The sequence below is a fragment of the Pan paniscus genome, chromosome 19 (genome assembly GCF_029289425.2).
Source record: "Pan paniscus chromosome 19, NHGRI_mPanPan1-v2.0_pri, whole genome shotgun sequence".
NCBI lineage: Eukaryota > Metazoa > Chordata > Mammalia > Primates > Hominidae > Pan > Pan paniscus.
The window spans coordinates 75,291,907-75,306,680 of record NC_073268.2 but is presented as its reverse complement, the minus strand read 5'-3'; the positions used below and the strand labels follow the sequence as shown (position 1 = coordinate 75,306,680).

At 40.9% G+C, this 14,774-nt stretch overlaps 1 protein-coding gene and 1 pseudogene across 2 annotated transcripts in view; both read left to right on the top strand.

The window, feature by feature from the left end:
* The window catches only part of SKA2 (spindle and kinetochore associated complex subunit 2), a 45,320-nt gene that overhangs the window by 15,865 nt on the left and 14,681 nt on the right, over nucleotides 1-14,774 (top strand). For both annotated transcript variants that reach the window (XM_003817368.5, XM_055101640.2), the window contains exon 2: nucleotides 8,222-8,308. In XM_003817368.5, coding sequence (XP_003817416.1) covers nucleotides 8,222-8,308 — 87 coding nt within the window. The remainder of the gene's footprint in view (nucleotides 1-8,221; nucleotides 8,309-14,774) is intronic.
* Nucleotides 10,137-10,313, top strand: LOC117976726 (U2 spliceosomal RNA; annotated as a pseudogene).

Here is a 14,774-nt window from a genome sequence, read left to right as displayed (position 1 = left end):
CTTTGGGAGGCCAAGGCGGGCAGATTATGTGAGCTCAGGATTTCGAGACTAGCCTGGGCAACATAGTGAGCATTCATCTCAAAAACAAAAAAAATTTAAAAATAAAAATAAAAGTAGGTTTTTTGATTATAGCCAAACTAGTTCCATTAAGATACTTAATTCTCCCTTAAAATGGTTCTATGGAAAATGCATTTCTCTTTTTTTTTTTTTTTTTTGAGACTGAGTCTCGCTCTGTCGCCCAGGCTGGAGTGCAGTGGCGCCATCTCGGCTCTCTGCAACCTCTGCCTCCCAGGTTTATGCCATTCTCCTGCTCCAGCCTCCCAAGTATCTGGGACTATAGGCACCCACCACCATGCCCAGCTAATTTTTTGAATTTTTAGTAGAGATGGGGTTTCACCGTGTTAGCCAGGATGGTCTCAATCTCCTGACCTCGTGCTCCGCCCGCCTCAGCCTCCCAAAGTGCTGGGATTACAGGCGTGAGCCACTGCGCCCAGCCGGAAAATGCATTTCTAAGCCTGTTTAGTAAGTCCAGAACACACCTGTCTACCAACTCTTCTCTATGCCTAGCCCACCATAGGTGAGACTGAAATACTTTTTTTCACTTTATGTAATTTAATGCTGTTGAAATAAGGTCTCTCATAAGAGGATGTGTTTAGAGCTTTAAGGGCACTGGTCCTTTGTAGGAGAGCATACGGTGGCAATGAGAATCTAGGGGTTGTTTGTAAAAAGCAAGTGTTTTAAAACTGGGGACCACACAGTATATTGTGACAACCGCAATATATTCTTTTCTCCTTGCTGCCTAATAGTTGAGTAGTATGGAATACCTTGTGCCACTTACTTAAAGCCTTAAACTGGTCATATTGAAAACTAGACTAGAACAGGCTGGGCGCGGTGGCTCATGCCTGTAATCCCAACACTTCAGGAGGCCGAGGCGGGCAGATCACTTGAGCTCGGGAGGTCAAGACTAGTCTGGGCAAAATGGTGAAACCCCATCTCTACCAAAAATACAAAAAATTTACCAGGCGTTGTGGCGTGTGCCTGTAGTCCCAGCTAGTCGGGAGGCTGAGGCATGAGAATTGCTTGAGCCTGGAGGCAGAGGTTGCAGTGAGCTGAGATTGCGCCACTGCCCTCCAGCCTAGGCAACAGAGTGAGACGCTGTCTCAAAAAATAACAAACAAACAAAACAACTGGTTGAGCATCCCTAATCCAAAATTCCAAAATCTGAAATGCTCCAAAATCCAAAATTCATTGGACCATTTCAGATTTTGAATTTTCAGATTAGGGATGCTCAACCAGTAATTATTATGCAAATATTCCAAAATAGGAGGAAAAAATCAGAAATCTAACTGGCAGAATGTAACCTGGTTTCCCTTGGGGTGCTTTCATGATGATTTCCATAGACTTTTTTCACCTAATTTTGTATTTTATATACCACTTTTCAGATCAGTATAAAACTTTTCCCCTTTATTTTTATTACTGATTTTAGAGAAAACTGGTTTCTGAAATATGAATATCTTGGGCTTTACAAAAATCAGTAGTTTTATTTTAAATATTCCATTGCCCCTAAAAAGTTAAACAATAATCTCACTGATTTCCAAGGCTTCCAGGAGGCTGATTTGTTACTGAAAGGGCTGTGAATGATGTTTATCAGAATCAAATTTGCGCGATTTATCAGACACTAATGAGTTTTAGATTATCATAATTGCTTAGTGAATTTCTGCCATCTAACTAAAAAAAATTCTGTTTATCACCAGATCCTAGAACCCTATCAATATTGTCTCTGCTGTGTAAATAGTTCTGAGTAGTGCAATATTGCTTATAGGGTTTTGGTGTTTGGAAAGAACAATGGGCAGGCTGCAGAAAGTATGTAGCAGAAACAAGCAAAAGTCATCTTTGTTTAGGAAGAAAACAAGGAACTAGATTTCCCTATAAACATTAAAATCTGAGGCTTAAATGTAAATTTTTAATTTATTAGAAGAAGGTAACTTTTCTTTTTGACAAATGGGTTTATTTGTAGTATAAAGAAATAATGGAATTTTAGTATTGAAAAGGATCTTAGATTCCAACTCATTTGATAGGAGAGACCCAAAGAAATGAGGGACTTAACCTAGGGACACATAGCTGGTTAGTGATACTAGGACTAGAATTTCTACCATGTATCCCAATTCTTTTATTTTTCTGTACCATACTACCATGTTGTGTTCAGAGGGAATTTTTAGTTGACTAGCTTTGTAACTTTAGTGATATTAATTTAAAACATAAAAAAACTTTAATTTTAGGTGAAGAATGTACATTTTTGGATGGGTGTGGTGGCTGACACCTGTAGTTCCAGCACTTTGAGAGGCTAAGGCGGGAAGATTGTTTGAGCTCAGGAGTTCAAGTCCAGCCTGGGTAACATAGCGAGACCTTGTCTCTACAAAAAAATACAAAAATTAGCTGGGTTTGGTAGTGCACGTCTGTAGTCCCAGCTACTCAGGAGGCTGAGGCAGGAGAATCGAATCTCTTGAGTCCAGGAGGTTGAGGCTGCAGTGAGCTGTGATTTGTGCCACTGCACTCGCCTGGGCAACAAAGCAAGACCCTGTCTCAAAAAGAAAAAAAAGAATTTACGTTTTTTCCACATGTGTGACTCTTAATGGCTTAAATATCATCTATAACTTTGTCTAACTACATAAGAAAACAGTAATGGAAATAGAACTAGAGGCAAGTTACTTTGCTATTTTCTCATTTATAAAATGAAGGGTTCAGAGCAGACATTTAAGATGATTTTTCGGCTGGGCGTGGTAGCTCACACCTGTAATCCCAGCACTTTTGGAGGCCGAGGAGGGCGGATCACAAGGTCAGGAGATCAAGACGAGCCTGGCCAACATGGTGAAACCCTGTCTGTACTAAAAATACAAAACTTAGCTGGGTATGGTGGCGCACGCCTGTAGTCCCATCCGCTCGGGAGGATGAGGCAGGAGAATCGCTTGAACCTGGGAAGTGGAGGTTGCAGTCAGCCAAGATTGTGCCACTGCACTCCAGCCTGGCAACAGAGTGAGACTCCGTCTCAAACAAAAAAAAAAAAGCTTATTTTTCTATCTTTCAACATTTTGGCATCCTTTTTGCCCCCTGCTTATTCCCTAGCCCACTGACTTCACTAATAAGCCAGTACTGGCCAGGCACAGTGGTTCACACCTGTAATCCTAGTACTTTGGGAGGCCGAGGTGGGTGGATCACCTGAGGTCAGGAGTTCGAGACCAGCCTACCCAACATGGTGAAACCCCGTCTCTACTAAAAATACAAAAAATGAGCCAGGCATGGCGGCCGGCGCCTGTAATCCCAGCTACTTGGGAGGCTGAGGCAGGAGAATCTCTTGAACCTGGGAGGTAGAGGTTGCAGTGAGCCCCGAGATCGCGCCACTGCACTCCAGCCTGGGCGACAAGAGCGAAACTCGGTCTAAATAATAATAATAAGTCAGTACTGCCCCTGTGTGTTATTAGACGTTCTATACAATTTTCCACAGAGGATAACATTCTACCCACAAGCTGTTTTTTTTTTCTTCCTTCCTCCCTTCCTTTTGGAGATGGGGTCTCACTATATTGCCCAGGCTGGAGTGCAGTGACTAGTCACAGGAGAGATTATAATACACTGCAGCCTTGAACTCCTGGGCTCAAGCAATCCTCCTGCCTCAGCTCTTTAAGTAACTGGGACTATAGGTACACATCAAATCTAGCAGAAGCTGTTTTTCTTGTCTTTTTAAAAAAATATTTTAAAAATTATTTTATATTTTTAAAAATATAAAATTAAATATGCAATATAAAAATTTAAAATATATATTTAAAAATTATTTTATATATTTTAAAAATATATTTTTAAAATATATTTTTTCAGGATGGGTGTGGTGGAAAATATTTTTTTCAGCCACCGTGTCCGGCTAATTTATATAATTTAATTTGTAATGATGCCTATGTTTAATAATTGTCTTGCAAAAAATCTTGACAGTTTAGGCTGGGGGCAATGGCCCAAGCCTGTAATCCCACCACTTTGGGAGGCCAAGCATGGCAGATCACTGGAGGTCAAGAGTTTGAGACCAGCCTGGGTAACATGGTGAAATCCCATTTTACTAAAATGAGTAAAAATTAGCTGGGTGTGGTGGCGGGTGCCTGTACTCCCAGCTACTTGGAGGCTGAGGCAGGAGAATTGCCTGAACCCGGGAGGTGGAGGGTGCAGTGAGCTGAGATCGCACCACTATACTATAGCCTGGATGACAGAGTGAGACTCCTTCTAAAAAAAAAAAAAAAAAACAGTTTAGTTGATTTCATCATACCATTGATAGAAGGGTACTCTTTGGTATCTTCCTAAAATAAAAGTTATTTAAAAGTAGAAACCACCTCTTTTTGGTACCATTTGATGGTTAACACATTTTGGGCCCCTAGGTATTGCAGGAAACCATAGTGGAAACCTCTCTCTTAAAAAGAGGCTGGGCTGGTGGCTCACACCTGTAATCCCAGCGCTTTGGGAGGCCGAGGCAGGCCGATCACTTGAGGTCAGGAGTTCGAGACCAGCCTGGCCAATATGGTGAAACCCCGTCTCTACTAAAAATACAAAAATTAGTCAGGCGTAATGGCATGTGCCTGTAGTCCCAGCTACTTGGGAGGCTGAAGTGGGAGGATCTGTTGAGCCTGGGAGGTTGGGGCTGTAGTGAGCCGAGTTGTTGCCACTGCACTCCTGCTTGTATGAGAGAGTGAGACCCTGTCTCAAAAAAAATAAATGACAAAAATATATATATGAATATAGTCTACATTTGGGAGTTTTGTGTCCCCCAAACTCATCATGTTTTGTGACATATATGTTAGATTATTGTAAAAATCTTTCAAACCTTGGAGGTCTCAGTTGCCAAATTTAGGACAATTTAGGCCTGTAGTCCCAGCTCTCAGGAGGCTGAGGCAGGAGAATTGCTTGAACCCCGGAGGCAGAGGTTGCAGTGAGCCAAGACTGTGCCACTGCACTCCAGCCTGGGCAATAGAACAAGACTCCTCCAAAAAAAAAAAAGGAAAGTTACCATTCAAGGAACTACATGAGATTATGCTAAACTTCAAGCAGAACTAAATATCAAGTTAAAAAATATGTAAGTTTAATACTTCGTTTCATAAACATGTTAAGGGTTTCTAGAATAGAGATTCTGTCTTAGGAATCTCTGGAGCCACAAATTCCATAATTTATGGTAAATTAAATGACTAAAACAAGCTTTAAAGACTTGTATTTAAAGTTGTGCTTAAGAATGTTATATAACTCATTGAAAAAAGCTATGGAATTGTGGTCTGTTCAGTAATTAAGACAAACAAAATCAGGTCTTGAGTGCTCACAGCCTTTGTTAACTTTGATTTGCTCTGGCTCCTGGTCTCTCCTCATTCTCTCCATCCACATGTTTTATGGGTTAGTGTACTTTTCTTATTTATAGGAAAAGATAATCCCTAAGTATATCTTAGTATGAGAAATTATGCAAATAGGAATTTCTTAATACACACACAGACACAAACATTAGTATTTTTAAGGAGTTGTAATTATTGATTAATTTAATCGTGGCATCTCATCTGACAAGTATAGAGGATAAATGAAAAGCTTCCACTTTTTGGAAATCATTTTAAACACACTTTGTAATTATGTACCCAACATTAATTTTTCTGGCTTAGAGCAACTCCCTGATGTTAGAGATGGAAATAAGATATTGACCTGGAAAATATGTTTAAAAACAAAAACTTTCTCTTTCTTTTATCTGTACCCTCCCCCCAAGTTTTGGCTATAAAGATAGAATTTTGGTCATTGCAGAGTTTTCCATTCCAATTTAGGTCAATGATAAGAGAAATTATTAGTGATGGAAACTAGTTTATTTCTGAAATTCTGTTTGATGACAGCTTCTGACCTTAGAAGCATTTGAATTTCTGACAGCCATTTTGTCTTACTCTACATTTGAAAGTAGGGTCCTAATAGAACCTTTTATATACTAAAAATAACTGTACATCATTTCTTATTAGACCTGAGAACTGCTTTTAACAGTTTTTCCCCTTCCACTAAGGCTTCAGGATTTTGAGAATCAATCTTTAGTTCAGTGATAAAGTTCATAATAAGAGCAGCACCCTCCCTGCAAACAGCCTCCTATGTTTTGGGATAGGAATAGGAGACCATGCCTGTGGAAATCATGTTTTCCTTTCTGTAGTAAACTCTAAGGACAGTTATATCCCTGATAAACTCAAGGCAATATATGCTTTAAGGTCCTGTAAAAGATGCGGAATTTCATGAAGTTAAGAATAATTCATTGATTATACCGCTTGCAGAAATAAACCACTTTTAGGCTGGACATGGTGGCTCACGTCTGTAATTCCAGCACTTCGGGAGGCTGAGGTGGGAGGACTGCTTCAGCCCAGCATGGGCAACATAATGAGATCCTGTCTCTGTAAAAAATCAAAAATTAGCTGGGTGCCATGGCATGTGCCTGTAGTCCCAGGTGCACTCGGAAGGAGGTAGGAGGATCCCATGAGCCCAGGAGTTTGACACTGCAATGAGCTATGATGGTGCCACAACACTTCAGCCTGGGCTATAGAGCAAGACCCTGTCTCATAAAAAAGAAAAAGAAAATTCTTTTTAACACTGTCATATATCCATCTCAACTTTCTATATGTATACATCTCTTTTACAAAAAGAGGCCATAACATACTCAAGGCTGTTTTTGTATTTAACGAGTCATAAATATAGTGTCATGTCAAATCTGTCTATACATTATCATTTTAAAAACAAATGACCTTTTGAAAGGTTAAATAGCTGCTCATTACAAATACTACAGAAATAGAGTAAAATGTGAAAGCCCCCCCTTAAGTATTTTTTTGTATACCATCATTTTCAATAACGGCATGGTATTCCAAATATTGATATTTACTTATTTACTTATTTATGAGATAGAGTCTTGCTCTGTTACCCAGGCAGGAGTGCAGTGGCCAATCTTGGCTCACTGCAACTTCCGCTTCCTCGGTTCAACTGATTCTAGTGCCTCAGCTACCCAAATAGCTGGGACCACAGGCACATGTCACTATCCCCAGCTAATTTTAGTATTTTTAGTAGAGATGGGGTTTTGCCATGTTGGCCAGGCTAGCCTTGAATTCCCGGGCTGAAGTGACCCGCCCGCCTCAGCCTCCCAAAGTGCTGGGATTACAGGGATGAGCCACTGTGCCTGGCCCCAAATACTTATTTTTTTTTTTTGTGGAGACGGAGTTTCATTCTTGTCGCCCAGGCTGGAGTGCAATGGTGCAATCTTGGCTTACTGCAGCCTCCACCTCCGGGGTTCAAGCGATTCTCCTGCCTCAGCCTCCCGAGTAAGTGGGATTACAGGCTTCTGCCACCATGCACAGCTAATTTTTGTATTTTTGGTAGAGATGAGGTTTCACCATGTTAGCCAGGCTGGTCTCAAACTCCTGACCTCAGGTGATACACCTGCCTTGGCCTCCCAAAGTGCTGGGATTACAGGTGTGAACCACTGTGCCCGGCCAATACTGATATTTTTAAATGTAACTTTTCACTTTAATTCAGGCATCCTATATCCATAATGGCCTCAGGGTGGTAGTTCTCCCCTTTTTTCTTCCTTTGAGGTTTACTACAGATCAAGTTCCCATGCTGGCACCCAGGTTCAGTAAATTGGGGTTATTCAGACTGTTACTCCCATATCATATGTAGCTTTTCTTGTGAACTTTGTGACTCTTTAAGCCCTCTTAATTTTAGTGGCACATAGTTGTAGCTCTTTGATCAATGGGATTGCAAATAAAGGTAACAATATGAGTATTCCTGAAATAAATTTGTTCTGTGTTTTAAATTGAAAGTGTATTTTCTGCCAGAGGTAGAAAAACACTGCCTAACTGATGAGAGTATCTGTGACCCTAGGAAATTCTTGAAGTCATTATTAGTTTTTTGTATTAATATCTGGCAATGGCTACTCAGTATCTTGATTTTGGCTCAAAATGTAAGAGAGAGGCATAGAGAAATGACTTTAAAATGTTAACTACTTTTTAAATTTTTCATAGAGCATAGTTATTATGGATAATGGATATTTTATATACTTTTTATTTCCACATTTTCAAATGAGTATGTATCACTTATTGAAATACTAACAAATGTAAAGAGAAAAAAAGAATAAAGTATCATGTTTACTATTAGTCTTTTGGTTTACACAATAATGATTTGTGCTGATCTTTAGTTCCAGAAAGCTGAGTCTGATCTGGATTACATTCAATACAGGCTGGAATATGAAATCAAGACTAATCATCCTGATTCAGCAAGTGAGGTAATCTCCGAAATAAATAAGCTTAAAAAAAATCAGCCTTAACTGAATACTTTAGAATTTTCTGATAGCATTCCTAATAGTAATAGATCATAAGAATTATATTATTAAGTTTATAGAATCTTAAAATCTTGCATTGTGTTGGAAGTTTGGTTATAGCACACTGGAGAAATAGTACCAATAGTCCGTGAAATTTGTGGCTACTTTTTTTCCCCTAACCTTTAAAAAATAATCATTGAGTTCAGAGGTACAAGCCACTGTGGCAGCCCCTGAAATTCCAAGAGAGAATATAGCTACCTCTAGGGCAGTTGTTCTTCAGTAAGTTTGAGGGGAGAAGTCCTGGCAGTCAGCATATTCTCTGAGGAAGGTAATGATACACTATTAGATTTTTTACTTATATTTTATGAATAGTGATTTCTAGATAAAGCTATCTATTTAATTACTCTAAGTTTAGGTTGATTAGAAACATTAACTCTGCTTTATGTCATAAAATCATTAAGTATAAGTATACATACATGTTCATGGGGGTGAAAGTAAATAATCTCCAAGCATCGTCTGTTAACATTAACACTAAAATCACTAATTCAATAATGTTTATCTTTTTTTCCCCAAAGCCCAGGTATCAGGCTTAATTAATATTTATCTTTTTTTTTTTGAGACGGATCACTCTGTCACCCAGGCTGGAGTGCAGTGGTGCAATCTCAGCTCACCATAACCTCCACTTACTGGGTTCAAGCGATTCTCTTGCCTCAGTCTCCCAAGTAGCTGGGATTATAGGCGTGCGCCACAATGCCCAGCTAATTTTTTTTTTTTTTTTTTTTTGTATTTTTAGTAGAGACGGAGTTTCACCATGTTGGCCAGGCTGGTCTTGAGCTCCTGACCTCAAGTGATCTGCCCACCTCAGCCTCTCAAGGTGTTGGGATTACAGGCATGAGCCACCATGCCCGACCAATATTTGTCTTTGATAGCACTTACCAGCAGACAAGAAACACTGCATTTCACAGTTAAAAAAAAATTCCATACAATTAAAAAAAATTTTTTTTGGATTGGGTAGAAGTACAAGTTAAACTAACATTTTATAGAAAATTGGGAAAATTTCATGAATGTTCAGTTTTTACTGTTTATTTCATGGAATGCTAGAATTCTATGGGAGTGTAGTTTGTACTGTTCTAGCTCCCTATTCTTTTCTCTTTCTTTCCTTTCTCTTTTTTCTTCCCTTTTTTCTTTCTCTCTCTCCCCCCCGCCTCTTTCTCTCTTCCTCCCTCCCTCTCTTTTTCTCTCTTCCTTCCCTTCCCCTTTCCCTCCCTTCCTCCCTCCCTTCCTTCCTTCCTTCCCTCCTTCCCTCTTTCCCTCTTTCTCTCCTTCCTTCCTTCCTTCCCTCCCTCCCTCTTTTCCTTCCTCCCATCCTTCTTCTCCCTCCCTTTCCTCCCTTCCCTTCCTTTCCCTTCCTTCTGTTACCCAGGCTGGAGTTCAGGGGTGTGATCTTGGGTCACTGCAGCCTCCACCTCCCAGGTTCAAGGGATTCTCCCGCCTCAGCCTCCCGAGTAGCTGGGATTACAGGCGCAGGCTACCATGCTCGGCTAATTTTTGTATTTTTTAGTAGAGATGGGGTTTCACCATGTTAGGCTGGTCTCAAACTCCTGACCTCAAGTGATCCACCCGCCTCAGCCTCCTAAAGTGCTGGGATTAGTTGTGAGCCACCACACCTGTCCCTTTCCTTCCTTTTCTTCCTTTCTTTCCTCCCTTCCCTTCCATTCCTTCATTCCTTCTCTTTCCTTCCCCTGCCTTCCCTTCCTTCCTTTCTTTCTTTTGTCTTAAAGATTCCTGTGATATTTCTTCTCAGCCTTTTGGCTAAGATCAAGTGCAGTATCTGTTTTTATCAGTTTAAAGACCGTGTGTGTGTGTGTGTGTGTGTGTGTGTGTGTATGTGTGTTTAAGATAGGGTCTCACTCTGTCACCCAGGCTGGAGTGCGGTAACAAAATCTCAGCTCACTTCAGCCTTGACTTCCTGGGCTCAAGCAATCCTCCCACCTCAGTCCGCCAAGTGCCTGGAACTATAGGCGCACACTACCACACCCAGTGGAGATGGGATTTTAACATGTTGCCTAGGTTGGTTTTGAACTCCTGGACTCAAGTGATCTATCTGCCTTGGCCTCCCAAAGTGCTGGGATTATAGGCGTGCGCCACCACGCCTGACCTAGTCAGTATCTTTCAAGTACTGTTTTGAAAGACATTGATGTGTAGTGCTCCCATTTTTCCTCTGACTTCCATCTCTCATCTTTGTTCCACCTGTGGGTATTTTTTTTCCTGCAACTTTTTAAAAAAGCAGCTTTATTGAGCTATAATTTGTATACCATTAAATTCACCCCTTTAAAGTATACAATTAAGTGGCTTTTAGTATTCATGGTTTTGTAGCCATTGCCACAATAACATTTTCATCACTTCAGAAAGAAACCCCATACCCATGAGTAGCTACTCCCTACCACCCTTCCCTGCTATCCCACAAGCTCCCAAAGACTAATCTACTTTCTGTCTCCACAGATTTGTTGTCTGAACATTTCAAATAAATAGAATCATATAATATATGACCTTTCATGTCTAACTTTTTCACTTAGGATGTTTCTTTTTTTTTTTTTTTTTTTGAGACCGAGTCTCGCTCTGTCACCCAGGGTGGAGTGAAGTGGCACTATCTCTGCTCACTGCAACCTCCGCCTTCCGAGTTCAAGCAACTCTCCTGCCTCAACTTCCTGAGTAGCTGGGACTACTGGTGTGTGCCACCACGTCTGGCTAATTTTTGTATTTTTTAATAGAGACAGGGTTTTGCCATGTTGGCCAGGCTGGTCTTGAACTCCTGACGTCAGGTGATCCACCCTCCTCGGCCTCCCAAAGTGCTGGGATTGTAGGCATGAGCCACTGCACCTGGCCCACTTAGGATGTTTCTAAGTTTCATCCATGTTGTAGCGTCAATCAATACTTCATTTGCTTTTACTGCTGAGTAATACTCCACTGTATGGCTATACTCCATCTTCTTTTCTCTCTTTTTTTTTTTTCTGAGATGGAGTCTTGCTCTGTCCCCTAGGCTGGAGTGCAGTGGTGCAATCTCAGCTCACTGCAACCTCCGCCTCCTGGGTTCAAGTGATTCTCCTGCCTCAGCCTCCTGAGTAGCTAGGAGTACAGGTGCGTGCCACCACACCAGCTGATTTTTGTATTTTCAGTAGAGACAGGGTTTCACCATGTTGGCCAGGCTGGTCTCAAACTCCTGACCTCATGATCCACCCACCTCGGCCTCCCAAAGTGCTGGGATTACAGGTGTGAGCCACCGTGCCCGGCCCATACTCCATTTTCTTATCCAGTCATCAGTTGATGGTGGTCATTTGTGTTGTTTCCACCTTTTGGCTGCTATGAACATACATTTACAAGTTGTTGTGTGGACATGTGTTTTCATTTCTCTCGGGTATATACCTTGGAGTAGAATTGCGGGCCATATGATAACTCATGTTTAATATTTTAAGGAACTACCAAACTGTTTTCCAAGGCATCTAAAGCATTTTACATTCTCAGTTAAAAAAAAAAAATTGTGGGCTGGGTGTGGTGGCTCATGCCTGTAATCCCAGCACTTTGGGAAACTGAGGCAGGCTGATCATCTGATGTCAGGAGTTTAAGACCAGCCTGGCTAACATGATGAAACCCGTCTCTACTAAAAATACAAAAATTAGCCGGGCGTGGTGGCACGAGCCTGTAACCCCAGCTACTTGGGAGGCTGAGACAGGAGAATTGCTTGAACCCAGGAGGTGAAGGTTGCAGTGAGTCCAGATCGCGCCATTGAACTCCAGCCTGGGCGACAGAGCAAGACTCTGTCTCAAAAGAAAAGAAAAGAAAAGAAATTGTAGTAAAATGTAAATAACAACATTTACCATTTTAATCCTTTTTTTTTTTTTTTTTTTTTTTGAGACAGGGTCTGGCTAATATGGTCCAGGCTGAACTCCAATTCCTAGGTTTATCCTCTGGCCTCAATATCCTTAGCAGCTGGGATTACAGGCACATGTCCTTATACCTGATAGCCATCTTAATCTTTTTTAAGTGAACAGTTCACTGGCATTAACTACATTCACATTATTGTACAATATCACCATCATCAATCTCCAGAAGGTTTTCATCTCCCCATTGTTTAATGTATATCCATTAAACAATAACTCCACGTTCCTTTCTTCCACTCCTAGCAGCCACCATTCTACTTTCTGTCTCTATCAATTTGACTACTCTAGGGACTCATATAAGTAGAATCATATAATATTTGTCTTTTTGTGACTCATGTATGTCACTTATAATGTTCTCAAGATTCATATATAGTGTAGCAGTGTCAGTTTCTTTTTAAGGTGGAATAATATTCCATTGAATGTATGTACCACATTTTGTTTATCGATTCATCTGTTAATGGACATTTGGTTTGCTTTCACCTTTTGGCTACTGTGAATAATGCTACTATGAACACTGGTATGCAAGTATCTGTTTGAGTACCTGCTTTCAACTTTCGGGTTTATACCCAGAAGTGCAATTGCTGGATCACATGGTAATTCTGTGTTTCAATTTTTGAGGAAATATGACTTTTTAACTCCTGTAATATTCAATAACTTCAAGAAAATCTCTGCTTTCTCCCTTTTTTGTGTGTTATAGTTGGGAATAAAGCCATGATTTTAATCTTTGTAGATTTGTCCAACATCAGTCTTAATGATTTATATACATGTAAAGGAACAGGAAAGAAAGTAAACAACTAGTTGCAGTAGCCTCTAACACCTCTGTCTGGCAGCAGGGTGGTTGTAGTAGTAGTAAATATTTATTGAACATTACTATGTGCCAACCACTGTGGTGTGTGTGTGTGTGTTTGTATACTCACACCCACATCCATACATATAATTTGGTTTAGCTGCATTATCCTCATTCTAGTACCCCTTGTGATTTGGAGGCAGTCAGTAATTCTGCATAAAAGTCAACATTTTTGGCTAGGATTTGTTTATTTACAGAGAGCTAACAAGAAACTATAAGTTTCTATTACTATATTCTTCAACTTTATTTGTTCCAGAAACATAATTTTATTTATTTATTTATTTATTTATTTATTTTGAGACGGAGTCTCGCTCTGTCGCCCAGGCTGGAGTGCAGTGGCGCGATCTCGGCTCACTGCAAGCTCCGCCTCCCGGGTTCACGTCATTCTCCTGCCTCAGCCTCCCCAGTAGCTGGGACTACAGGCGCCCGCCACCACGCCTGGCTAATTTTTTGTATTTTTAGTAGAGGCGGGGTTTCACTGTGTTAGCCAGGATGGTCTCGATCTCCTGACCTCATGATCCGCCCGCCTCTGCCTCCCAAAGTGCTGGGATTACAGGTGTGAGCCACCGCGCCCGGCAGAGAAACATAATTTTATTTTATGAACATTTTCCCTATAGATTCTTTTAAGCTTAGTAGCATAATTCATTTCCTTTTGTTTCTTTCAAAAGACTTAATTGAACTGAGCTTTTTGTTCATATATTGGCTTTTCTTTTCTCCCATCACCAGCACTATCATATAAGCAGAGTATTTTAATGTATTTTTGTAACCATTTTTTTTTTTTTTTTTTGGAGACGGAGTCTCACCCTGTCGCCCAGGCTGGAATGCAATGGCATGATCTCGGCTCACTGGGTTCAAGCAATTCTCCTGCCTCACCCTCCCGAGTAGCTGGGATTACAGGTACCCGCCACTATCCTGGCTAATTTTTGTATTTTTATTAGAGACGGGGTTTCACCATGTTGGTCAGGCTGGTCTCGAACTCCTGACCTCAGGTGATCCACCAGTCTTGGCCTCCCAAAGCTGAGATTACAGGCGTGAGCCACCTCGCTCAGCCATTCTTGTAACCTTTTATCATCCACTCATGATAACTAAAACCCTAAAATGAATTGAAGTATTATAGGCACAAAATTAACTAAAGTGCAGCACAGTTTACAAACACTAATAAAAGAATCGTAGAGGCTCCTGGCCGGGCGCGGTGGCTCACACCTGTAATCCCAGCACTTTGGGAGGCCAAGGCGGGTGGATCACCTGAGGCCAGGAGTTCAAGACCAGCCTGACCAACATGGAGAAACCCCATCTCTACTAAAATAAATAAATAAATAAATAAATAAATACAAAATTAGCCAGGTGTAATGGCGCATGCCTGTAATCCCAGCTACTTGAGAGGCTGAGGCAGGAGAATTGCTTGAACCTGGGAGGCGAAAGTTGTGGTGAGCTGAGATCCCGCCATTGCACTCCAGCCTGGGAAACAAGAGCGAAACTCCATCTCAAAAAAAAAAAAAAAAGAATGTAGTGGTTCCCAACAGCCAGTTACTCAAATAAAACAGGCTATGCGCACAACAGTTTTTCCTTTGTGGTATGGTGCTAAGTCCTAACCACAGTCCTAACCTGTCATAAACAGACCATAAATGCAAATCATGTTGTCCTA